This window comes from Scophthalmus maximus, chromosome 8 (genome assembly GCF_022379125.1).
Source record: "Scophthalmus maximus strain ysfricsl-2021 chromosome 8, ASM2237912v1, whole genome shotgun sequence".
Taxonomy (NCBI): domain Eukaryota; kingdom Metazoa; phylum Chordata; class Actinopteri; order Pleuronectiformes; family Scophthalmidae; genus Scophthalmus; species Scophthalmus maximus.
In genome coordinates this window covers 20,157,144-20,182,142 of record NC_061522.1, presented here as the reverse complement: position 1 = coordinate 20,182,142, position 24,999 = coordinate 20,157,144, and the positions used below count along the sequence as shown (strand labels likewise).

Here is a 24,999-nt window from a genome sequence, read left to right as displayed (position 1 = left end):
GAGTGAGGACCGGAGCGCACCGTGTCTGTCAGCTGTTTGTGTGTGTGTGTGTGTGTGTGTGGTTCTGAGGGACGTGCGTGAGGCCCATCCCACCTCCCGTCTCCCCAAATCCACTGCGCCTGCTGCTGTAACAACACAGGAGCCGCCTGCCTGGTGCTGCTGGGTCTGCCGGGCTCAGCCATCCTCGCCCCCCCCCCCACCGCCCCCCAGACACCGTCTGTGGCCATCGCGGCAGACACAAAGGAAGTCACTTTTCTTTTTTTTTTCTCCCCCTTTTTATTCTAAGGTACAGCCGCCTCGATCCCAGCAGCGCCCACAGTCCGCCGCCGCCGCCGGCCAGCCTAGTGTGGCCGCAAAGGCTGCGTCGCTGCTATATCCCCCCCCCCCCCACCGGGAGCCGAGCAGCGCGGTAGGGGGCTCTTCGGCGGACTATCGATAAGTTCCCGATCAGCTTTGACGCTCGTCGGCGTCAGCTGGACTGAGGGAGGGAGGGGAGGGGAGGGGGGAGGAGGAGGCGGAGGAGGAGGAGGCGGTGGGGAGGGGGGAGAGTCTGCGCCGCCAAATCGGCCGCCGCTCTCTTCAGTGGACCCGCGAGCTGTGTCAACGATGACTGCCGTGATTATTCTCCCGTGAGGAACGCCGAGCCGCCCGCCGCCTCTCTATGCAGAGCCTCTGCAGGGTCAAGATGCAGTTTCGGACCGTGCTGGACGTGAAAGTCGTGGACGTGGAGAAGAGGCGCAGTCCGTCCAAGCACTACGTGAGTTGCCCGCACACCGCCTCGTCCTCTTACCTGTGTGTCCCCCCCTTGCCCCCCCCCCCCCCCCCCCCCCCCCCGGCGTGTCCCATGTCGGCCCCTGCGTGTGCCTCGGGCCTGTTCCCCGGTCCCAGCTCCGCGCCCGGTACAACGCCGCATTCGGTCCGACGGACGCGGCTTCAGGCGACAGGCAGACCGGCGCTCGGTCGAGGCTCCGCGTCGGGACTCGACTCGGCCGCCTCGTGCAGGTGACCGGTGCCCGGTGCCCGGTGCCGGACACGCGCGGATGTTTTTCCCGCGACTTCCGGCGCGTCCGCGTGCAGCTTGGGGGGGTCACCTCGTTACGTTGACCCGCCTGGTCGTCAACTTGGGCCGGTGCGAGCTCACCTGCGTTGTTCTCATCGGATTGTAAGGTGGGAGCAAAACTTCCGCTGGACAGACTCCCAGTGCAGCCCCAACGGTGGATCGTTTCATTACAGCACATCTAACATAAGCCATGGCCCGAGGTCCATCCTGTAGTCCAACTGATGACTCTCCTTGTGTGTATTAACACAAAACCCTTGGTCGATTCATGGATTAGTAATGGATTACTAGATTAGTCGCAGCTATTTTGATAATCGATTATTTTAAGTCGTTTTTTTATGGAGAACGGAGTCATAATTCTCTGATTTCAGCTTCTTGAATATTCATATTTTTCTGGTATCTTCGCTCCTCTATGACAATTAACTGAATAGCTTTGGTGTGTGGACAAAACAGAACATCACCTTGGCGTTGGGGAAACAGGATCGACATTTTTCACCATTTTATCAACCGAGTAACTAATCGATGAATCGAGAAAGATTAATCGATGATGAAAATAATCGTTAGTTGCAGCCCCAGTCGGCAGCTTCGATCCATTTTTCATTTCTTAAATCAATTTCATCCTGCCAATGAAAAGAGGACCGGATCCTGCAATTCGACAGGATACCTTGAAAGATCTGGTGACCAGTCGACTAAGTAATCTCACCGCCGCCGTCCATTTATCCGCTGTTCTGGACCTTTTGATCATATGCCCCGATCCTCATCATCATCTGGGGGAGTTTTCCTGGTTGATACGCACAACAAGATGTTGGACATGTTGATGAGCACTTGAAGGACTTCTGGCTTAAAAGTTAAAGGAGATAATTCCTGACTATGGAATCAGTTGGCAGACTCATCTTGGCCCAAATTCCATTGGGTGGACGTTGTCTGATGAATGGTGGTTTCTGTTATCCACATTTTGGATATAAAAAAACCCCCAACTCACAACAAGCTTATTATAATTATTCCCTTCCTGCTCATTGCCTCCTGTAGCCTTATTCATCAATGCCACACGTGTTAATAGCGAGAGTCTGCGTTGGGGGCCCTCTGCACTTCCTGGCCCCGGCTGAGGTCCTATTCCGAACTCATAAACAAGTCATAATAAATGACCACCATGAAGAGACAACATGATCTTGCTCATACATGTAATTACAGTCCTGTGGACCCTTGGTCCTAATGATATCCAAACACAATTAGCACACTCCTCCCTTGGAAGGACGAGGTCACGGGGCTCTGACCACGTGTGCCCGTTTAATCAAACGTACTCCACCTGCTTTACAAGACACTGAAAACATGTTATGAATTGTGCACGACTCATTTTCTAGTCTTTTTCTGTAATAACACGGGGAATTTGACGTGATGCGTCACCTCCCCTGAAACACCACACTGTGCTGTACCGTGAGTGCATATGTTCTTTAAGCGCAGGGTGGCCTCAGTGAAACTGATCCGCAAACTCTGACCCTGTTGAAGCATCACTGTATAGAGCCCCGGGGCAAAAATGAGCTATGGGTCCCCATTGACAACCCCCTCCCCTCCCACCTGTCACTCACCGCGCATTGTTCCTTCTCGTATTCATCAAGTGCAGTGCACACAGCCAACTCCACATGGCAGCTTAATTATAGTTTGCCTGGAGCTCTCGAAAAAACCAGCACTCCCATACTGGCGTACTGCCGGCCCACAGGTTTGCTGCATGTGTGCCAGTTGGTTTGTGTTTATATGATTTAACACAACCTCGTTCAAGAACGTGAGAAGGACACGGACAGAAATACGAGTGTTCTTGGAAACGAGACGTCGGCATTGGCTCGAGGATCAGGTCATGATGCGAGACACGCCTGAAGACGTCTGCAGTCAGATGATATTTTGCTTCAGCGGTGCGCATTGCCAAACGAATTTGTGTCCTCAAATTCAAAAAATAAAAGTACACCAACAGTATCAGCATCTCCAAAGCTCACACATTTTACATGATGTGTCCAACTCACCCAAAATGTGAAAAATGTCAGGTTGTTAATTTCAAGTCCCTGTTCCCCCCCGCCTCCAGGTTTAGCACAAAGAGCTAATCACTGCTTGCCTCTAGACTCTTTGACGTGATCTTTGTTAAACGTGAAGGACCGTTTTCCGGTTTCGTCAATTTCAATGAATGTCGCTGCTTTCCATCTGTATGTTCAAATAATTAAAACAAATCAATTCATTCAGTCAGTCAAATTCGCTCAGGACAAGAAAAGAAAACTTTCCAAAAATATCAAACTATTCCCGTGATATTCACGCATTAGGGAACAAATTATTGTGCTTTGTAGACTAAGGTGATGAAATAATCTAACATACAGGGTTCTTTAACTGTACAGTAATAGTCTGCAATTGCTAATATATACTGTTATATGTTTTTAATGCAACTTGGATTTCAGAGTGTAGTGTGATAGGAGCTTCCAAAATGAGCCTAGCTCTTTAGGTAGACTTATTGAGTAGTAGCCACGCATTCTGTCGGGAGTAAAGATTTTGAAACATATATCTATCCAAAAATGGACGTAGTCACCAGGTCCGGGAAAATGAAGCCAAGTGTCTGAAGCCTGTGTTCTCCGGAGTCACCAGCAGAGGGCGACTCCACCGGTTGCAAAAAATAAGTCCGTTTCTATAGGGTTTAAGTGTATGAAAAAATGACTCCACTTCTTTCTCACCTGATTTACAACGTCAGTAATTGTTTTCCTGAGGAATTTGATAGAGGCTGGCAAAATAGATGATAAAGCACCGTATACATTGGAGCGTGGACACAGCGTGACTGACAGCTGGGACCGTCCAATCGGTGCATGGTTGCACGTGTAGGTGGGCGAGCTCTCAGTCAGTCTCAGCTCCCGCTCCTACGTCTGGTTCCAAAGAACACAAGCCAAGATGGCGCTGGTGAAAATGCTAAACCCAAGGCGACCGAAAACCGTGATACAGATGCATCACTATCTCGTATCATGACACAGGGCGACGGAACTGTGACGCAGCAGGAACAGCCTGTTGAGCTCTTTACCATTTTCACTAATGCAACAAAACTCCTCAATTTCACAATTAACACTGTATCACAGGTAAATCACAAAATATTTATTCTATTTGAAGTTCGGACAAGCCGTGTATTTATATTAAACAATACACTTGTTTTTATTATCTTCCAGCTGCATGTGACAGGTGAAAAATAATTGATAATTACATTTAGTGGCCTGTAGGCGTTACCCGCCTACGCGCCACTATATGTAAAGTTAAAGTGTAACGGGGCTGAGCTGAGCATGTCTGTTCTATATTTTGGACTCCTCCGTCTCAGCGGGCCAGTCTGTGGCCTAGTTTCCCGAGCTGCCCCGTCTCATGAGACGAGGCGAGCTACTGTGGGAAGGAAAGAGAGGGAGAGAGGGAGGAGAGGGAGGGAGGGAGGAGAGAAAACGAGAGAAAGGCACAATCTGTGGCACCCATTGAATGTCATTTGTAATGTTTGTGAAACCAGCTGGAAATGCTTATCCTGCGAGAGAGGAAGGGGGGTTGAGGCTCGGGGCTTTGTCAAAGGGAAGTGCTCGGCGGACCGTGGGGAAAGCTGGACCGATGAGTCCCAAACACCTATCACGCGCACACACACGCGCACGCGTTCGAGCCTGTTGTGTACGTTTGCAAGAAGGATGTGATAGAAGAGAGAGCAAGGTTGCGCTTTTGGCCATGTTTACTTTAAGCTTCTGTTTCCCCGACAAGTCCCCGTCCCATAACTTTTCATCTTCTAGACACTCCTGTGCCCCGACTCGGAGACGGTGTTGTTATTTGGCCCCACAAAATGTCTCTTCAGAGAGCGGTTCCCCCGCTCAAATATTTATTGGCCCATCAAACGAGGAGCGATATCTCGGCGAAAAGGGGTCCCAGCTTTCAGATGCTCGCCCCCGAACTGGGAAGGGGGAGATTTATAAAGCCAAACATTTTTTTGGGGGGGACTTGGGCTCAAAGGAATATGTGTGTGTGTGTGTGTGTGTGTGTGAGAGAGGAAGGGAAAAGTTCGAGGGATGGTCCGGGGTTGACTAAAGCCGATGTGTGTGATGCTCAGTTTGGGACAGGAGTGTGTATTCTGTGCGGCAAGGCACCGGCTCGACTTGTTGACAAGAAAAACGGTGGATGTTGTCAATCTTGCACCGTTATTAGCGGTGCCTCGCGTTGCACGCCGGGGGGGTCGTTTTCATGTGTTCAGTAACAGATGTTGCCGATTGCGGAGCATTTTATTTGTCTCTCGCATGAGTCTTCAATGCATTACGACGCGCTCTATTTCAGTAGCGAAAGGCGTCTCCTGTCTCCTCCTCTGTCTGGGGTTCCGGGTCGCGCGAAGACATGGCCTCCGGGCGCCCACCGAGTGTTCTTCTCAACGGCTTGCGTTCTGATTTCGTCACCCAGAAACGCAGATGCTCCGTTGTAGCATAGTGTGGGCATCATGCAGTGGTTTTTTGTTTGTATGGGAAAATGACATTCCTGAAGTCACTGCACGCGTTGTCAGTCTGCTCAGATATGTGTTTTTTTGTGCAAGAGGAAGAAAGACAGAGAAGCAGGGGAGACAGAAGGAGAGAGAAATGGTGTGGGGAGGGCGGGGGTGGGGGGTTGTCTTGCTCGCAGCTCTTTTTTCGTGAGATTACTCGATATTCAGAGAAATTGGCTAAAAAGTTATTAGAATAAGACTGGCTTGATTCAAAATACAAGCTATTCTTTCTCTGCCAAAGCACTCAAGCGTGGTCTGTTAGAAAAATGTAATCCGGTTAATAACATACTGAGCAAAAAGTACGGTAATAAAATCATACAAAAATATTTACACAGATACTTCAACTTGAAGGGATACGCCAGTTAGTGCCAGCATACTCTGCAGTCCCCCTCAGCTCTGGGGTGTGTTTGGGATCTATAAGCTCCTTGTTCTGGATTTTACGTTCCGCTAACGTTTGTGGTTCACTCTCAGCAGCAGACTCTGTTTTCGGCAGAAGCTCTCACAAACCCACCGTGTGCTACCTGCTCGGCAACAAGCAGCCGGCAGTCATTAGTCGGCCGGTGCGGACATACAGGTAGTTGAGCATTTCGGAGCTTAAAAGCCAGACGTTTCCCCCCCAGTGGTTGGTGGAGACCAAAAACAGAGCGTGAAGCAGAGAGGATATTTGACTGGCATTTGCCACGTAGACAGAAACTCGGCTTCATGACTGCTTGATGTGTACATGGGCAACGGTTCCCAATAAGCTCCCCACATCAACTCGACCCGGAGAGGCGAGCTCAGGCATTGCATTTTCAGAATGTGGTAAAAGATTTGAAGGTTTTGAAAGAAAACAGTTGGATTTTTTGGGGGTCATTTTAACGTTCAGCATCCAGAGACAGGAAAATCTGGCTCCTTGACTTTTGTTTCAGGATTCGCGACGTGGACGTGACATGGCCCCTAATCGACTTGAGACTTTACCCGAGGCTTCTATTGACGGCGTTGACACTTGGGTCTCGGACTGATGCCAAAAGACTAACATTTAATTTAATATGTGATATGCTATACTGTTTGTTTGACACGTCCCGCTTCTTTCTTTGCTGATGAGATGTACCTGTGTGGCACAGGCTAACGGGTCATATTATTTGGGCACAGCTTTGGAGGTTTTTTGTTTTTTCTGTTTGTTGCTTTGATATTCACACAAGTGCTAACAGCCATATAAGCACTAGACTCACTACAGACGCACACTACAAAACGCAGCTAACTGGAATCCATCCTACAAAGACTCAGCTTAGAAGCAATGTTTGTCCTAGTCAAAGTTGCTCTCTTGTTCTGGCTTTACTATGCCTGGATCCGATACAGAATTGGGATTGTTCTTTTGTGTCGCACAGTACAAGTTGAAATGGTACCAAAGGTGCAAAGGGTGGGGCTGCCGAATTTACACTTTCCCCTCAGCGACCCCTGGAACTTCCTGTGCGGTTGGATATGACCAATAGTTTTGGGAAAGTTGAGCGTCAGCCGGGTGTGTGGTTCATAAAGCCTCCCCCCCCCCTCCAAAGCTTATGAATGGAATTGTCCTGCAGTTCATTTCCCTCCTGTGCCCTTTTTGTTGGCTTGCTGAGACACAGCTCAGTAGAATTTGTCGAGCTTCATTGTTATTCGTTAACCTCTGTGGCTGAACCGAGAGAATAACTGACTGTATTACACTATTAGACTATGAGTATATGCACGTAGACAAGCTGTGGTTCCATGTGGAAAGACTCTACTCCCATGCCAAAAAGGATTTTTTTCCAACCTGCCTTTTTTTTTTTTTGCAGTCAGACCCTTTGCGCTTTCATGGTCTGAGAGTATGGGTGTCTTTTTTATACGTCATTTAAATATAGTAGTTTAGGCGGGGTTGACTGCATTTAGTGGCTAGGCCCACATTCTCTGCCCCACCAAGCACTCTGCTCTTTTGCCTTCTGCTCTTGAAAACCGTGAGACCGGCTCCTGGCTTTCCTTCGAAACTGTAAGTTATGTTCATATGCTATCTACACTATCTCTTATAGTCATTGAATTATGTCAATGTTCATGTTATTGGGGGGAGATGATTCCTCCAGGAGAGGCAGAGAGGGAGGGGGGGGGGGTTAAAGTGAGCTGTAAACATGAATATTCATTGCCATCTCAGACGATCGCGATGGAATAATCAGAGGTCCAATTTGTTCCGTCACTAGAATTCTGTTTTCTGTCTCCGCTTCTGAGCATGAATAAGAGCTTTTGTTTTCAAATCCCCGCTTCCTCAGCGGGAATAACAGATGTAAGTTCTTTCTCTTGCTATTTGGGACACAGAAGTCCCCAAAGCCTTCTTTGATTTGTTACAATTTTTTCCCCCCCATCATTATTTTCCTGTTTATGAATCAAATTTTAGACTCCTTCGAAAAAGAAAGATGACATGTCAGACGCGGAGTACTGACACGAAAAGCGGCACTAATCTGTGATCAAGGAAGAGACATTTTGTCTCTCTTTTCATTGAATTAAAGAAAGTCTCTTTGATAAGTTTGATCGACACTGTTGATTAAAGGAACTCATTTACTGTATGCACTGAAACAGTGGTACATCTATTCAAACATTGTCATGTCAGGCTCTTTCTACAGTCATTTACAGTGAGTCACGGTTTCCCAATCCCTTCATACTCACTTGAGCTTTGGACACCTTCCTCTTTCCAAATGTGGGCTTGTTTATTAACAGCAGAGTGTTGGAAATCAAGTGATCATGCAGAACTCCGCGTGGAGCAGCGAAGCCTTTGTATCAGCCCTTCGTTTTCGGTGTTGCAGCGGTGCCATATTGGTCCAGACATGCCTGCTGTGCGAGAATGTCTCGCAGCAATCACAAGGCACTGTTTGACTTTTCATCTTCACTTCTGCGGTGCAGAAATGCCCCACAAGAACACGGACGTTACACCGGAGACGCGTTCTGAACGTTTTGTTACCCAGAGGGGTAAAGACATGTTAAAAAAAACCCCCCTCCGCTTGTCTCCGTCTCCTGCTGTGAAAATGTCTCACCTGCCTGTCCATCTTATCTCATGGAATTATATAATTGGCAGACTATTTCCTAACTGACATTTTAGTGAGTCATTTGAGTCTGTTCCGCAATTGCTCGTCTGAGGGCATTATGGCTGCACTGAGCGCTCACGACTGGGCGTGCTCGAGCTCTGAGTCAACTCATAACATTCCGGCTCATTCTTTTTTGCATGGCAGGTGTGCCATCCCTCATGAAAAAGCGAAGGAGAAGCGGCTGCCATGTAGAATATCAAATGGAACGGTACGATTTGAATTCCTGGCACATCAGAAGATGCTCGCTCCTCTTATCTGGAGAGGCAGCTGTCCGGCCTCTTATAATTTGCTGTCTGCGCTGAGTGAATAGGCTATTTCTGGGGACTGGGGGGGCGTTGAGTTCAAGCTTGATATTTCGGGCAATGGAAGACCATGGATTGGTTGTAGGTTGTGTTTTCCACTGTGGTTGGCATCGCCATACCCGTGTGCTTCTGGGGTTTTGAGTCCACATCTTCCACCCTGGCCTTCTGTCTCACACCACAGGTCAGCTTGGATCTTTTCTCTCTGAGTCGAATGAAGCGGTCCAGGGGCACGGTGTTGAGGTCAGAGGAGTTTATACGCACGCACGCGGCCGCATGATGGAAGTGGAGTAAATTCCTCGCCCGTGGCCGTACCAGTATGTAGGCAAACACACAAGAAGATGCAACAAATACCACAGATATATTCGACTACAGCCAATGCTGGTGGCCCTGCGGCGCTTTTCCGCAGTTCACAGTGAGTGCTGTGATCTAAATCAGCATAGAAACACGCTCACAGTTGTCTGTGCTATCGGTCTGATGTAATGCTTGACATGCTTACCATGTCAGTTTATCATGATAGCATGCTGACATTTGGTAATTAGTCTTAAATACATAGTGTATCTGAGGCCGTGATTAGTTCAGTCTTGAGAGTTTTGAGGACTTTAGAGCTGCAACAGTTATTGGTTAGTAATCGACTACTACATGAATCAGAATTCTCGGATGTCAGCTTCTTAGATATGAAAAAAAAGACGTTTTTTTGCTCCTCTATGACAGTGAACTAAATGTCTTTGGCGTGTGGACAAAACAAAACGTCATCTTGAGGTTTTGGGCAACACGATCGCCATTTTTCGCCATTTTACGGACCAGACAACGAATCGATTAGTCTGGAAAATAGTCGACAGATGAATAGATAATGAAAATAATAGTTAGTTGCAGCCCTAGACGACTTGTGCCAGTGAAAACAAGTTCAGCATTTAGTTTTAAGAGGCCCATGTGATGTAAGGACGCCTTCAATTAGTTCACTTTCTATCCAGTGTTTTCTTAATGGCACTTTCCTTTCTCCAAGAGTTGCGTCATTAATGAGCGGTGGAAACAGCTCTCCGCTGTGCCCACGGGTGCTCGTCATTCCACAGAAGGCACAAAGACGATCGGAGGCGTATTGCTGACTGAGGCCGTGTAAGCCATTCATTGACTTTTTTCAGATTTTGTTACTTGGCGCCACCCCAGGGAGCACATTTTCACAGCAATAAATGCCAAGGCTAATCGCTGCGGCGCCGCCCCGCCATGCGCAAGAACAAGTTTGTCAATGTAGTGTGACAGTTACAACTTCTGGATGCCAGTGGCCCTGTTTGTACGGGAGCGAACGCACTGCGGTGGCCCCTCGCCAGCCCGCGGCTGAGCCCCATCCAGCAGCAGCAGACAAGGGCCTTTTAACCCGCAGCTTTGTTGCGGAACCTCCTTTGTTTCGGGCCGCTGCCCTTCTTACGCCGGCGTCGGGTTCTTTCGCTCGACCTCATTCAACCGAGGCTCTGCGGAGGCTGCTGCTGTGGAGGCTCTTGGCAGGTGCAGAGGGTTGGATTGACAGTCTGAGATCAGACAGAAAGAGGGGAGGCCTGTTTTCGAATAAGGAGCGCGGGATGACTCGCCAGGGGGAAACGCGTTGCCTTTATATCGTCTGAATGCCATACATGAGGCAAAGTCAATCGCTTCTGTGTTCACAGTGGCTCGATGATGAAGTGGATTCCAATTTGCGGCGTGTCTGCGCCACTTAGCTGGGTGACAATGGTAAAAATATGGCTTTTTCTTTAGCTGTACATTGACTAAGTGCTTGGTTGGTACAAAAAATATGGAAACACTAAGAGTGTAGTTTGTATAAGCGGTTGTGACAGTGGAAAAGAAGGTAAATCTGTGTCAGTATTGTTAGAGTTTCCTTTATATTCTAAATAAAAGTCATGATGATTGATAATAATCAAAGCAGCGAGGGAACGCGGTCAAGAACAAAACCTCCAACATATAGACAGCATTAACAGGTACCTGTGGAGTCTAATGCAAAATATCAATGTTTTTGTTCACGCTCACTTAGATTATTTCAACTCTATGTTCATTTGAGCTGGTTTTCTGTTCAGAAAGATATTCCAAAATGACAATGGGGCGAAATGACCAAAGTTGGATCGAGTCTGTTCCAACCTGAATGGCGTTGCCAGGACCTCGATCTCGATCCAGGGATGTTTTTCCTCTTTGTCCTCGCTTTTTGTCATTTTTCAGCACAAATACCATTGGGATTGTCGTTAGTCACCCTGTTTGTCTTCGTACATCCTGTCTTGTACACATGCTTTCTTCTCCAAATGACCCTTGATCTTCTTCACAACGCTAACCGTAACTGAATAGTTCTTCTTTTCAAGTTGACCGTAGTTGCTCTCTCAGCCAAATAGCGTCAGCTTTATAAACCTTACTTAAGCAGGGGCCCATTAGAGAATGACATTTTGCAACAGTCACATGCATTTTGGGAGACACTGGCGAACAGTGTCTTCCTGCCAAAAACACTCACATGGGTTGAATTGAAAGCCAATGACAGACTTTTTTTTACGTCTAGGATTTGTTGTCGTGAATCTCAGCGATTGCTGCCAATTTGATCACACCCCCAATAAACGAGTAAATCGCTGTAATGTCCTCTTCGAAAGCTTGTGGCCTAATGTTGTACAACAACCTATCCACTTGGATAATTTCACATCCAGAGCCCATTTCTGAACATAAGCAGTCGAGAGGTCCCACCCGCTCTCAACGTGTCTGATGAAAATTTCCTGGCCTCTGCGTCCGTTACCTCGGTTATCTATGATGCCTTGGATTAGAGACGAATGGCGGCTACCTCCTCTTGACGGATAAATGGACTCCATCTCAATCTCATCAGGCTCCCCAGGGCTGCAGCATCGCTTCAGCCAAGGGCAAAGGCCAGAAAGTCAGCAGTGCTGACAAAGGAAGGATGATGTCACCATTCACCCTGAAGTATCAGCCGCTGACGGGTTTATGACGGCGTGTCACCGAACGTCCGTGTTGGAGAGATTGGTCTTGGGCCAGTTAACAAATACATTTCTACTGCGACTACTAAATTGATTGCCAACTCTATTGATAATCGATAAGTAGTTTTTATGAAAAAGAAAGTCGGAATTCTCTGATTTCAGCTTCTTCAATGTGAATATTTTCTGGTTTCTTTGCTCCTCCACGACAGTAAAGTTAATATCTTTGGTGTGTGGACAAAACAAAACGTCATGTTGGGGTTTGGGAAACACGATCGACATTTTTCACCATTTTATGACATTATATGGACATGAACAACTAATTGACTAATCGAGGAAATAATCGACAAATTTATCGATAATAAAAATAATCGTTAGTTGCAGCCCTACTTTTGCCGCTGGGCCTGTTTGCACCACAAGCACATGTGTATGACAAAACAATCGATGAATGCATAAGTTCTTTCAATGAGTGCTGAAAAGCAAGGTAATTGATCGGTCCATTGACAGAAAATCGATGGCATTGTAAACGATTATCCCTATTTTTTAACTTGTGACTTTTTTTGTTCTCTCGGCAGGTCTATCTCATCAATGTCACCTACTCTGACAACACCTCGCACATCGTCTACAGAAGATACAGCAAATTCTTTGACCTACAGGTAATCCTCCGTCGCTCATGCCCCCCCTGCAGCGTTTTTAATGAAATCCCCTAATAATCCTGGTGTATTTTGAACACGTCAACCCTGTGAACTTGCGGCATTGTTATGTATGGATTAATGTGCAAGCCTCGCGACTGTTCATTGCCGCCGTGTCTCTGCCCATGTTCTCCACACCTCGTCGCCTCAATGAATCAATGTGTGTGTTAGTAATTGGTTGGGGAGCAGGGGAGCCATGGTTTGTATCCCTAAGCCTCGCGGAGATGCAGCGATGCACTGCATCTCTCTGTCTGTCTACATCTCCACCCCTCCTTCTTTCGTCCCCCCTTCTTCTTCTCCTCTCTCATCTCATCTCTGCCTTGCCCTCAAAACGTCAGGGAGCTGACAGGCCTTTTTTTTTATAGTACAACAAGCCAAAAAGTAAATAAATAATCACACGGAAGTAAATTTGATGTACCAAGCTTTACTGTGGGGTCACAGATAGATTCTCCAGAGCTGGATACTCTTGACTGGTGGATGCTTTAAATACAGTCTTTACGTGGAGGAAGTCCATTTCTATTTTCTTGACTCGGCTCTGATGCTCTACTCTCATGTTTAAAGTTTCGAGTTTCTCCTTTTTCAGGACTTTTATTTGTCTTGGAACGGAGCAGGAGTTGCAGTGAAACCCCTTTCTGTGTGAACTCTCAGACGGACCGCTCCGTGCTGAGCGAATGTTTGTGTGGATGCATTTATGCCCCCTTGCCCCCACAGCCCCACTGCAAGCCGATACCATGTGCATTTTGCCCCTGAGGTCTCCGGGTCACTAGTAAATATGAAAGGGCTGCAGTGAGAGACTTACAGGGGGGCACGTCTCAATAGCCCCAGTGTGCTAGTCCTGCAAGAAATGATGTTTCAATCAGTGGAGGAAAGGTCCTTTCTGAAAGGTTCCATTGATATCCAGTGGGGCAGTGTGAAGTGGAAAATACACCCACCCCTGCAACTGATTACTCCCATTGTGGAGTAAGAGACAGCGGTAGAATAATAAACAGTGAAATGCAGGTGAAGTATGCCTGACCGTGCCTCCGCTCTGGAAAAGTCAGAGTCCGGGGAAGTGAGCGACGTGGATGCGTGTCTTCCTGCCGATATTCACCCCCCCCCCCCCCCCCGAATCGCCGTCAGTGGTTCGCGGACGTCTCGGCACGAAAAATCGCTCCCAGCCAAGACCTGCGAGATTGATTTTGTTAGCTTTGTTTAGATGGTGCAGGGAAAAGGTCAACCCGGGCTCAGGCCTGCGCTTTATTGAGTCGTCAAGGAAAGTGGCCCGCACGTGACCAAAGTCTGGCAGAGTTTGCCTCTGATGTGTGAATCCCCACGCTAGACATTCCTGGGATTTACCAAATGTCCCCATTTGAAAGCATAATGCAATATATCAGCACGAACACGTCGCCGCTCACGTCTTGCTCCGCTCGCTTCTTTGATGTTTCCATTTGCGCCGTGGCACCGTGTGAATAAAACTACCGCTGGCAATCCTGACGGACCGGCTTTCTTATACCCTCTAATCCTCTACCTCGGCTGAAAGTAGAGATCCCTCCGCCTGCCTTTGATCTGGCTCCGTGCGTTTTTTGATGGTCGCGTTTGATCCGATTGTTGTCAGAGCAATCCGGCGCCTCTCCTGTCCAAACACTGACAGTATGCGGCGCGCAGGCCCTGCTGCTCTCGGCAGCCCCGCGAACCCTAGAAGAGGGACACATGGATGGCCGCCCCGAAACTGCTGGAGAGAACTTTAACCAAAGCATTGGCACAGTCCGCTGGAGGCTACATGTGCATGTTCCTGGAAACATCCCAGTCGTACCCTGGTGTCAAGATTAGATGGGCCACAGATGGTTGCTTTGACTGACTTTTTTTGGGGGTTATGGTTTGCATGGACAATAAAGCTTGCATGCTTTGAACTTACCACGGGGCGTTTGATGCCCTGTATGTTGCACTGGCCGCGCTGCGTCTATTTGTCTCCCTCTGTACTGTGATTCAAAAAGCTTTACTCATGCCTTCCCTGTGTGTGTGTGAAGCCAGCAGTGTAGAGAATGTGTTAAGGTACAAATAATAGGGGCCGTATTTAGTGCTATTCAGTGGCCCTCTGTGAAAAGTGACTCATTTACGGCTAAAAGAACGAGCATATTAATGCAAAGATTGCGCCGCGGGGAGCCATTTTTCTCACCGCGTGTTTATTCTGTTGAGAGTGGGTTGGGTCTCACGTTGTCCACTTATTTTGGGACAAAGTAGCACCGCTCTCTCCGCCACCAGTCTCTCCATTAGTTCTTTATTTTGCTGCACAGCTGGAATTTTTTCTTTTTTTGGTCTTCTTTTAACCGGCCCTTTGACAGTTTTACCTGAACAATCGACATATTTGGGTGAGAGGCAGGAAACAAGTACTGTAGGCAACAGCAAACCATGGCGGAAAAAGGCTTGTACATACGTGTACCTGCAACATCCACGCATGTATACTGGTTGTCATTTGATTACACCACATGCAGTCCCTGTTACACATCTCCACACCCTTACACATTTTCCACTCCACCCACCCCCCCCCACCGGTTCTTTCCTGCTCGTCCAGTAAAAGAACAGCTCATCTTCCTCATCAGGATGTGACTGACACTTCCTGGCTGCTATGCACTGATGTGGGTTTAAAAAAAAAAAAAAAATCTCAGCCAGACCTGACTAGTGAGTCAAACAGTGTGTCCTGTCAGAAGTAGGCCGCCTGAGTTGTTGGTCAGAGGGGAGGAGACCAGGACAGGCAGAGGAACAGGTCAGTCTGAGGGCCGGGGAGGAGAAGGAGTTACAGTGGGACGCCTGTGATGATGCTGATGAGTGTCTGATGATAAGGAGGCAGAGGAGGACAGTGGTGAAATACACGAAAGTGATGATGAGAATGACGGCTATGCTTGTGGCGTTGATGATCAAGATTTCAGGCTTTTGATGTTGCAGATGTGGGAGGTGAAAGATATGGTGTGTTTCTTCAGAGAGGCCTTCACAGGCATGTACCTCGGAGTAGTGGGTGACTGGGCCCAGGGCGTCCTTGGGCCCCGTCGCTACCTGGAAGAAGGACACACTCTGACTCACTTTTTACGAGGGCCTTTTGTTCTATTGTCTACCCTTGTACGAGTCTCCCTGGCGACTGCATATTTACTTCGGGAGAATTTAATGTAACATCTTTCCAACATCCATTTCTCAGTGTTTAGTGTGTCGTTGAAGAGGCGGCAAATTATATTAATCTCAAGGTCGATATTCGGACCCTTTGGAAGTAGCTTCGCGGATACTAGCAGCAGGCTTCCGGCAAAAGGCAGCGTGTATTCAGCGCAGAAAATTATACAGAAGCCGCGGTCAAAGTGCTTAAAAGGAAGGTCACTGAATTGGGAATCTCCGACCTCTTAGTAGGCTGTTTTATGGAAACATATGTCTCGACCACAAGGCATTATCGGTATGCCACCCCCGAGGACAAATTGCTGAATAGCCAGGCCACTTGCTCAGCCTCCTTGTCCTTGAGGTGTTCTGTGGATGCACTGTAACTCAACTCTGAATGAGGGAGCCCATTGTTTCAGGTCGAGGATAAAGGGCTGCTTTATTTTATTTATGGGCGGCTGAAAAGAGAGGGAAGAGTACTTTTTCAGCTCCTGCTGCGAGGCAGAGGAAGGACACCTACATGCCTAACACAGGACCTGTTCATGTGAGTTACAATTGCGCACTTGACGGGATGACCCATGCCGGGGCCTCACCGGACTCACGGCAGAGGGTGGGAGGGTGCGCAGGAGGTTTCCCACAGCCGCGGCGAGGGGATCTGGAGAATTCAGGATGAATGAGCACAGGTCAGTCACTTGTGGGACATTTGATTGGTTCCAAGTCGACATTTTCAATCCATGCTGTATATAACACCGTCGGCTAGTTGATCTAGAAGCAAAGTCAAACTGGTTGCCCATATTAAACAATCAAGGAGAAAGCACCCACAGATTACATCGGCCGAGGTAAGACTCTTTTTTAGAAAATGTTATTCTCAATCTCGATCCTGAGCGGCTTCAAAGGACAGACACTCCTGGGATGTGTCACATTGTGAGCAATCTGGGAAATGGCTAAACTGTTTAAAAAATGTTTTACATTTTAAATCCCTTAAGCGTTCATTTAAAAATATAGTCCTCCAGTAAACACAACCCATTTGTTAAGGGTAGGTACCCTCAGAGAAAATCTAGGCACTAATTGACATTTTATTTGAAGAAGGATTTGAATGACCACAGGAAAGGGATTTCTCATTTGGACAATCCCACAGAGGATCACCCCTGTAGTTTTACAGATCCTTTTTAGCGTCTGTGAGCTCCTTTTTACGGTTTTCCAACCCCGGAAAGTCCACTCACATCGGCCATGTTCTCCGCGGCAGGTAGCTGGTTTCCGCGGGACGATTCTAATAAATGGACTTTTTGCAGCACCAAACTGCAGACGGACAGATTGACCGTAAACACGGTGATGCATTTAGCAGTTTAAGAGCCAGATATGTACCTAGTGGACTCAAACGGTGTCGTACGACGTGTAAGTCGGCAGCTGTTTTCCCTAAAACTGTCATTTCGCAGACGATTTCAGCTTCTGATTCAGCCAAAAAAAAAGGATGCTCTCCAATTTATGTATTCTTGTTAGAGTCGACTTGGACATCCACAAATATGTAGACATTGGGCTGGTGTTTGACTGGATAGCAAAAGTTGAAGCCTCCTACTCGGGATGATTCACACTGCGACAACCGCAGCCCTGGCCCGGGTCCTTAAATCACCAACATACCAATCAGTCAACAGGAAGAAATAGCAAAGGTCAAAGACGCTGCTTGGAATAGATGCAGTCAGAGCTGTTTATTGAGAGTCGCGACAACTCCGTTCACTCCAATGGACCTCAACATCCGGTTGCTTGGTGCTGCTGAAAAGTGCTTCGACGTTATACTCGACATTTTGCCTTTTTCCTTGAAATGTTAAATGAATAAAAAAAATTCTGTCAGCTCATTTTCCCCCCCTTATGCCTTGCCCCTATACTCTTCCGTAGAATGGAGTCAATGCACTTATGAAGGGTAAGACGTTTAAATGATTAAAGCATTTTAGAAAAAAATAATTTCACTAAAACGTATTGACTAACCTCATAGAGTAACTACATAGGCTTGTCGGTCTGCTTTATTGTAAATCAATACATTTATTGACAACTAATTACCAAAAATCGCAGGCCTGTCGCTCTGAACAATGGATTCGAATCACGCGCCGAGAACTTCTGGGAACTATCTGAAGTCTGCATGAGTCACGTGACCTGCAAACATTCGTGGACTTCCGTTGTCGCGAACTCTCATTGAACGGCCAGGGACACAGCGATCGAGCTCAGACCTTCGCCGCGTTGATCCGACGTGTTTACGTGACGTGTTCAGGTTGGCCTGGAGTGTGCGTGGAGAAGCGTGGGAGTGGGGAGTTCCTCTCCGGTCCCGAGGTGGAGAGGCCCCCCCCCCATGACCGGCAAGCCTCCGCATGTAAGGGCATGACGGCAGAGGGAGAGGCTCTGGGACTCCACCGAGAAGTGTCTGTCAAACTTACTCTCCATTTTCCTCTCCACCCATTTTTCCCTCTACATCCATTTATGAGTCCTGACATTGGTGGGTTGCAATATTTGATCACACACAGTGTATTGAACAGATGCATTTGGTATACAGTATAAAGCCTCTCCCCATTCCCCCTGTTGGTGTCCTCTGTTTGCACTGCTGCCTGTTACCTGGAGATGTATTCGGCAGTGGACAGACTTCCACTATTGCTATTTCTCTCCATCCCTGTCTTGTTCTCCCCCCCCCGCCCCCCTCCTCTCCATTTCTTTCTCTGCGCTCGGTTGGCCAGCTCTCATGTTTCTGTTCAGCCCAAGGTCCTCTCCACCCAAACGCGATGGGGAGGAGAGTCCATGACAAATGTCAACTCTTCGACGCCGCGCTCCTAGACATCTTCGGAAACTCTGCCTCACACTGAGTCGCGAACAGAGAGGCCGCTCAAGGTCTTTTTTTTTCCCTTTTTCTTTTTTCGTTCCATTTGTAGCACACAGCCTTTGCTCCCTTTATTCACCATCGGATGAATCACACCGCATTTATTTTAGACTCCTACTGTGTGTCTTGTTGAGAGAGGGCAGGGTTGGCTTTTCTGTATGTCCGGATGTTGTGCGGCGCAGAGAGGAGCCTTGCACTGTTGAATAACCCAAGGACAGATGTTATCAGCAGCGTGTGATAGAAAGGAATATGTGAAACTGCATGATGGAAATTTTTCCACAGTTATTTGTTAGCATCAGATCTGGAAGGGCACACCAAGGAAAAATACTTGATGGGTCCCGAACACTAGAAAATTGTGAATATGAAAGATGTCATATTGTCGTCTGTTGATGAAATCGATTCCCACAGGCTTACTTGATCAACAATTATAACATGTTCATATGTCCTTTACAGCACACGCGTATGTGTATACAAAACATCAAAACACTGATCCATTGTCCATATCAAAAAACCCCAGAGGGCAAATCCCACACAGATCTGACCTGGGAACAGAATGAACCACAGATCTTAAAAAAAGGAAATTAATGTGTGCTAAATCGTAAGATTTTGGTTTTCCCTTCAAATTATTCTCTATGAAAGATGATTTATATCAAGTGCTTCTCCTATGCCCTTCCTCTGAATGCATTTTTGTTTGCCACAGAACACCGGGCAAAGCCCATTTGACGTAAAGCTGATCAAGCACGTGTTCCCTGTGTTTAGCAACTATTCTGATACCGGGAAGGAACCCCACCCATCTGGCATTCCAAACAGGTTCAAACAAACCCTCCCTCAAGGTTTTTTGCTGATAGCGCAGAATCCAGGGCTGAAATTCAAATACTGCCCCAGCTTCAGTTTCGGTCGCAGCGGTAGTGACCAGTCCCGGACCATACGGTGCCGCGCCTTGCCTCTCGGGCTATAGGTTAATGAATAGCGATTGAGTAAACGGCAAGCTGATCAGGACACACTGGACACAGAGAAAAAGACACGTTTTAAGAGAGAGACATGCAGAGATAAGAGGCGAGAGATCCCACGAGAATTTAAAGCGAAAAAGACCCAGGTGTCTATCGCCTCTCCTCCTGCCATATTCATCAGTCTCTTCCCCGTTTGTTTTTTGCCTCCCTCCACACAGCCGACTTATCACATCTTCCTTCACCGCTTCACACACTTAGTTCGTATCTCATTCCTACCATTTCTCACCGTATCTCTCTCTCCCCACTGCCTGCATGTCTCCCTCTCTCTGTCGCTCCTCTCCCCATCTGTCTCTGTCTCTTCAGCAACCCTGGCCTGTTTCCACCCTCCTACCCACTCGGTCCAGGTTACACTGTATAGTACAGACACAGGGAAAGCTTGAAAAGAAAGAAAAGACCTTCAAATTAAATGCCTTCGGCAGACCACAATACCACAAACTAGGGATGGGACGATACCACTTTTGAGTGTCCGATCCTGCAACCTTGAGTACCTGCAGATACCGATCCAATACTAATCTGAAACAATCTTTTCCCCACTCGTAAAAATAAAATATTAATAATGCATTGTTCGGGATGCGTTGCGTCACCTAGCCATCTCAACTGTGAAACAAATACTAATAGAACTTTTGGCAGAATTGTTTATGGTCAGCACCATAATAATAAATTAACCAAAAAATATGGTTCAAGGCTTAGCAGATACGTTAATAGCAATTTATTTGGTATATTGACTGTAATGTATCGGATCGGATTTTACTTGTTATTTCTTCGATAGCTGAACCAGTCATTGTGGCCAATATTGCCCCAATACCGATATGGAATATCGGATCGGCCCCTACCACAAACATGGTAGAGCAGTGGTTCTCAACCGTTTTTGGGCCTTTATCCATTATCCAGGCCCCTTACCGCCCCCGACAAATAAAGTGAAGGCTGATTGTCTTCCCTGAATATTAAGCTTATTGTTCTGTTCATGATTGCTATTGTTAATATTATTAGAGATATTCTTATTATTATGATTGTTAATATCATATTGTTAACATATACCGCATATAGTATACAACGTACATAATTTAACTTCCTGTTATTGAATGGGGCTGAATTGATTAAGCAGATTTTTGAATGGAGTTTCCTCTGCCTTTTCGTGTTAGTCCAGGCAAATATAACCCAGTAAATCCAATCCAGAGACTTATCAAATATGTTGAACAAAACGTTAAACGTTAACAACTTGACAAAGCCATTTAATAATGCTAGAGAAAAGTAAACTCCCCAGTCTCAGCTGGATTCAAGCAGGCTAATGGCGCTGCTGCGGCTCAGCTCGCCAGGCGGCAAGTGTTCAGTTTTAGAATATTGTTTTTCGAAATTTGTCTATTACGTCTGTCTGTTTGTTTGTCAACATGGTTTCTCAAAAAGTTATAGACAGATAAGCATGAATTCTTTTCATCAAAGATAGAACTTCGGACATGATAATTCTGATTTTGGGAGGTCGGATCTGGATCAAGGAATTTTTTGAAAGGTGTTTAAGAGACTGTGTTTAATTTGGCAGTGTTCTATTGAATGTAGTCAGTCATACCATAAAGTCACTTGAGTTGATCGGTGTTATAGTGTGTGTGTGTGTGTGTGTGTGTGTGTGTGTGTGGGGGGGGGGGGGGGGTAGCTAGAAACGAATGCTTTCCAGACAAAGGAGCCCTTATCATTTCCTCCACGGGGGAATCCCGAGGAAGAGAGTGTCTATTTTTCCAAGTTGACAGTGTAAAAGCCACGTTGTTATCATTTTTATGAATGATACTCTGACATGCATGGGGCCGCCCTACAGCAAGCTGACAGGAACACCGAAGTGAAGTGTCGTCGCTGCAAACAACACAGCTAGTCACATCGGTGTTAACTGGCAGCTTTGAATGATGCATACCGCACACTTTTGCAAGTCATTGCAAGTTTCAACTCATCTCCCAGTGAATCTTTGGTGTAAACATGCGTTACACAAATCAGCTCCCCCTTTTCAAAAATATTTTTTTCCAGCACTCCAATGGAATTCATTTAAAACAAATGTGTGGGTGAAAACCAACCAACAACACAGCGAGAGACACGACAAAGATCAATATATGTGAAATGCAAAGAAATACATTTCCAAAATCACAGTTTCAGCAGGACTGTATTAAAGGCCTTTTGTTCACAGACTATTTTATTTCACACTTTCAACTTTGACCCAGTTTCCTTGTTTTTAATCACTTGACTTACTTGACACACTACTCGACACAAAAGCAGCTTATTGGAATTCAAAATCTTTCCCACTTTGTTTCCAGTGTTTTCTGCCCTTCTCTTTCATGCCCTCTTTCCTTCTTTCAACCCACTCACGGTTACGCTCCAAACCTCACTTCTAATTTCCCTTCCACTCCCTAAAAAGTGTGGTCCATGGAATGCACCCTTCACCAAATCTCTCTTTCTCTCTCTCTCACCCTAACATTAATTAATTTCTAACCCGAACTCTAAAACCAAGTCTTAAACCTTAACCAGCTCATTGAAGGTAATTAGATTTGCTTACATCCATCACAGTCCAGGAAGGACTAATTGCTACTTGCCTACTCCTAACCATAACCTAAACCAACCCAACCTCACTCTCACTATTACTTGGATGTCTTCACAATAAAGATTAATGATTTACACTATGCAGACTTGCCTTTTGTCCCTATGAGGAAGAAAAGTCCCTATTAATGTGATCATGCAAAGGTAATGGCGGCGACACCTGCGCCACACACACACACACACACACACACACGCATGCACACACATACACACGCACACACACACACACACACACACACACACACACGCACACACACATACACACACATACACACACGCACGCACGCAGGGCTTCGCAGTCAAACTCGGCCCATCTGGGGAAGCCTGCGGTTTGGCCGAACTATCCACGGTCTGTCCTGGCTTTCTGGACGGAAACTCTTGCGGCCGCCAGGATGGCTAAATTAGGCCCCTTCGATACTCTGTTAGCACTGATCCCTGGCACAGGCGAGCAGCCTCCCTCTCTGCCTTGTAGTGAACCAGTCGGTTGGCTGGCCTACTTACTAGACCCAAACTCTAGCAGTCAGCGCGTGAGCCGACACTGTTCTTCCCCTCCTCACGCTGAGGTTGCGGCTGCCTCGGCAAAGGCGAAGCTGATTTTTTTTTTTGGAGGTGGCAAATGGCCTGGAAATGCCACCGGATCATTTAGCCAGAGCTTCTATTTAAATATGAAGAGAGGTTAACTTTTGGGGCGCAAAGTTCACAGGATAAAATGATTGGTGGCCCTGTTCTTGTTTCTCATGCCTTCACACCTTCGATTAATCGTGAGCTGGAAATGAATAGTCATCGCCGGCCTTAATGCCATTACATTTCAGCATGTGAGCGATCAAGAAAAAAGGCCTGCTCCATTTTTATTCTCTTGCGCCTACGGGATGCTTGCACACCCGGCCCATTTGGTCTTCATGGTTTTCTCACAGCTTATGCTCTTTTATCTCTCTGACGAATGCAATTTTAATGACTGCGGGTGTGGGTAAAGCATCCAGTCGTCTGAACTTCGACACCACTACCTTCGCTGAACTTGGCGAGAGCGAGACGTATATGGATTGTCCCGTGCGTTTTTTTGAAACCTCCGCATTTGCCTGCCGAGGTTCTCCTCCAGCAGGCGAGGTTTTTCCCCCCCGCTCCGACATAATGTTAACATAAGTGACACATTTGGCGTGCTGGATCGCGAGTCTTTAATTTGTTTCAGTGTGAGCACTCCGGCGAAATTAACGTATATATAAATACAAATTCAAAGGCATGTCCTCAGAACAAGCGAGGCACGCAGGGCCTGGCCAATTAAAGCTAAGTATAGACAATCAATTAGAGCAATGTCAAAGTAGAAGTGATGCCGCCCTCTATCTTGGCACAGCGTTCGTTCCGTAAAGGATCTGATATTAGCTGTTTGCATTCATCTAGTAATATACTGCCCTCTTGTGGTGGCAGCAAAATATTCTGTCTGGAAGCTAACTTGACTACTAACCGTAGCATCTATCGTTTCTGTAATATTCCTGGGCGGCAGCCCGTTGACAAAGGCTGGGGCTTGTCAAGCATTGTATACTGTATAATATAAGATAATATATAATAATACAATTTTGCTATTTCAGCCTCAATTTCCATAATTTTTCTCGGGTCAGCACTAATTTTACTTCTATTCTTTTTAGTAATAATATTCGTATCTGTTCTGTCAACCAATGTTTACGGTTCTCTCTGCAAGGTCTACATTTACGTATGAGCATATTGAGGCCGGGAAATTCAGGATTCTGCATTGTCACTGGAGTGTGTGATTGTAGCTGAACGGTCAATATTTTTGAAGATCATTTTGCCTCTCTGCTGCACATTTCATATTTACTGTCAGCACAAAGGAATCATCCTCACCTCTTCAGGCAGGAAGAATTTGAATAACAAAATCAGAATTCAAGTTTCCCACAGGGTTTACTGTTTAGTCGCGGTGGCGCCCCACTTTGCCTGAAACGAAGAGAGCCTTTGCTGGAGTCAAAAGAAAAAGATTTGATTTTCAGTTATTACATCACACAGCAAAGGCCTCATATGTAATGAGGGACGTGACTGTTTAAGCCATCTAGTAACTGCAGTGCTAATGAGATGAGATGCTTCAGGATCTGCCTGATTCGCCCGATTTGTGTTGGGAAAAGTCGAGGCAGTTTGGAGGCAAAGTTTATGGACGTTAGAGGTTTTAATCAGGCGAAAACTCCAATTATTTTCCGGAGAGGAGAGAAGAGAGAGAGAGAACAGTTGTATAACCACTGCTTTAAGCTCTATCTGTCAAATTCTTATAACTATAATAATAATACAGACACAATACCGACATATTAATAATAATAATAATAATAATAATAATAATAATAATAATAATAATAACAATGAATTTGGATCCTGCGGCCCTGGAGTCAGAGATTACTTCTCAAGGGGAGCAAAGTTAGTGACATGTAATGTAAATACATACCTACATACATGGGGGCCTTCAATAACTATGACTTTATGCAATAATCCCTGAAGTCCAGATTAGGGTTTGGGGGATATAAACCTGGTTCGGTTTAGGGGAGTTTCACCCTGGTTAAATATAAAACCCTCTGACTCATATCACTCATGTGGCCACAGATGCCACCACCAAATCTCCTCCAGAAAATGGGATCCCATTACGTTAAGGGGGGCTTTCACGGTCAAAGCCCCTCTCCGAGGCCTTGCTCCAAAGACCACAGCAGGCGCTGCAGCCGGAGACTGACCAATCAGGGACGGCCGAGTGTGGACGGGCGAAAGTTACCACCTGTCGTCTTTATCGCAAAACAAAGGGGATCCTGGCTCGCCATATGGGCCCAGTGTTGACATATCCAGGAAGAGAGCTCCAATCCAACGCCCAC

At 46.6% G+C, this 24,999-nt stretch overlaps 1 protein-coding gene across 8 annotated transcripts in view; it reads left to right on the top strand.

Annotated features, from left to right (window-relative positions):
• Positions 1-546: 546 nt before the first annotated feature.
• Positions 547-24,999, top strand: part of sh3pxd2aa (SH3 and PX domains 2Aa) — a 101,041-nt gene continuing 76,588 nt past the window's right edge. For 7 of the 8 annotated variants that reach the window (XM_047334127.1, XM_047334125.1, XM_047334124.1 and 4 more), the window contains exons 1-2: positions 547-757; positions 12,467-12,547. In XM_047334127.1, coding sequence (XP_047190083.1) covers positions 662-757; positions 12,467-12,547 — 177 coding nt within the window. In that variant the 5' untranslated portion in view covers positions 547-661. Of the gene's footprint in view, positions 758-7,454; positions 7,555-12,466; positions 12,548-24,999 lie in introns of those variants that run through there. The other variant, XM_047334128.1, reaches the window with a different exon arrangement.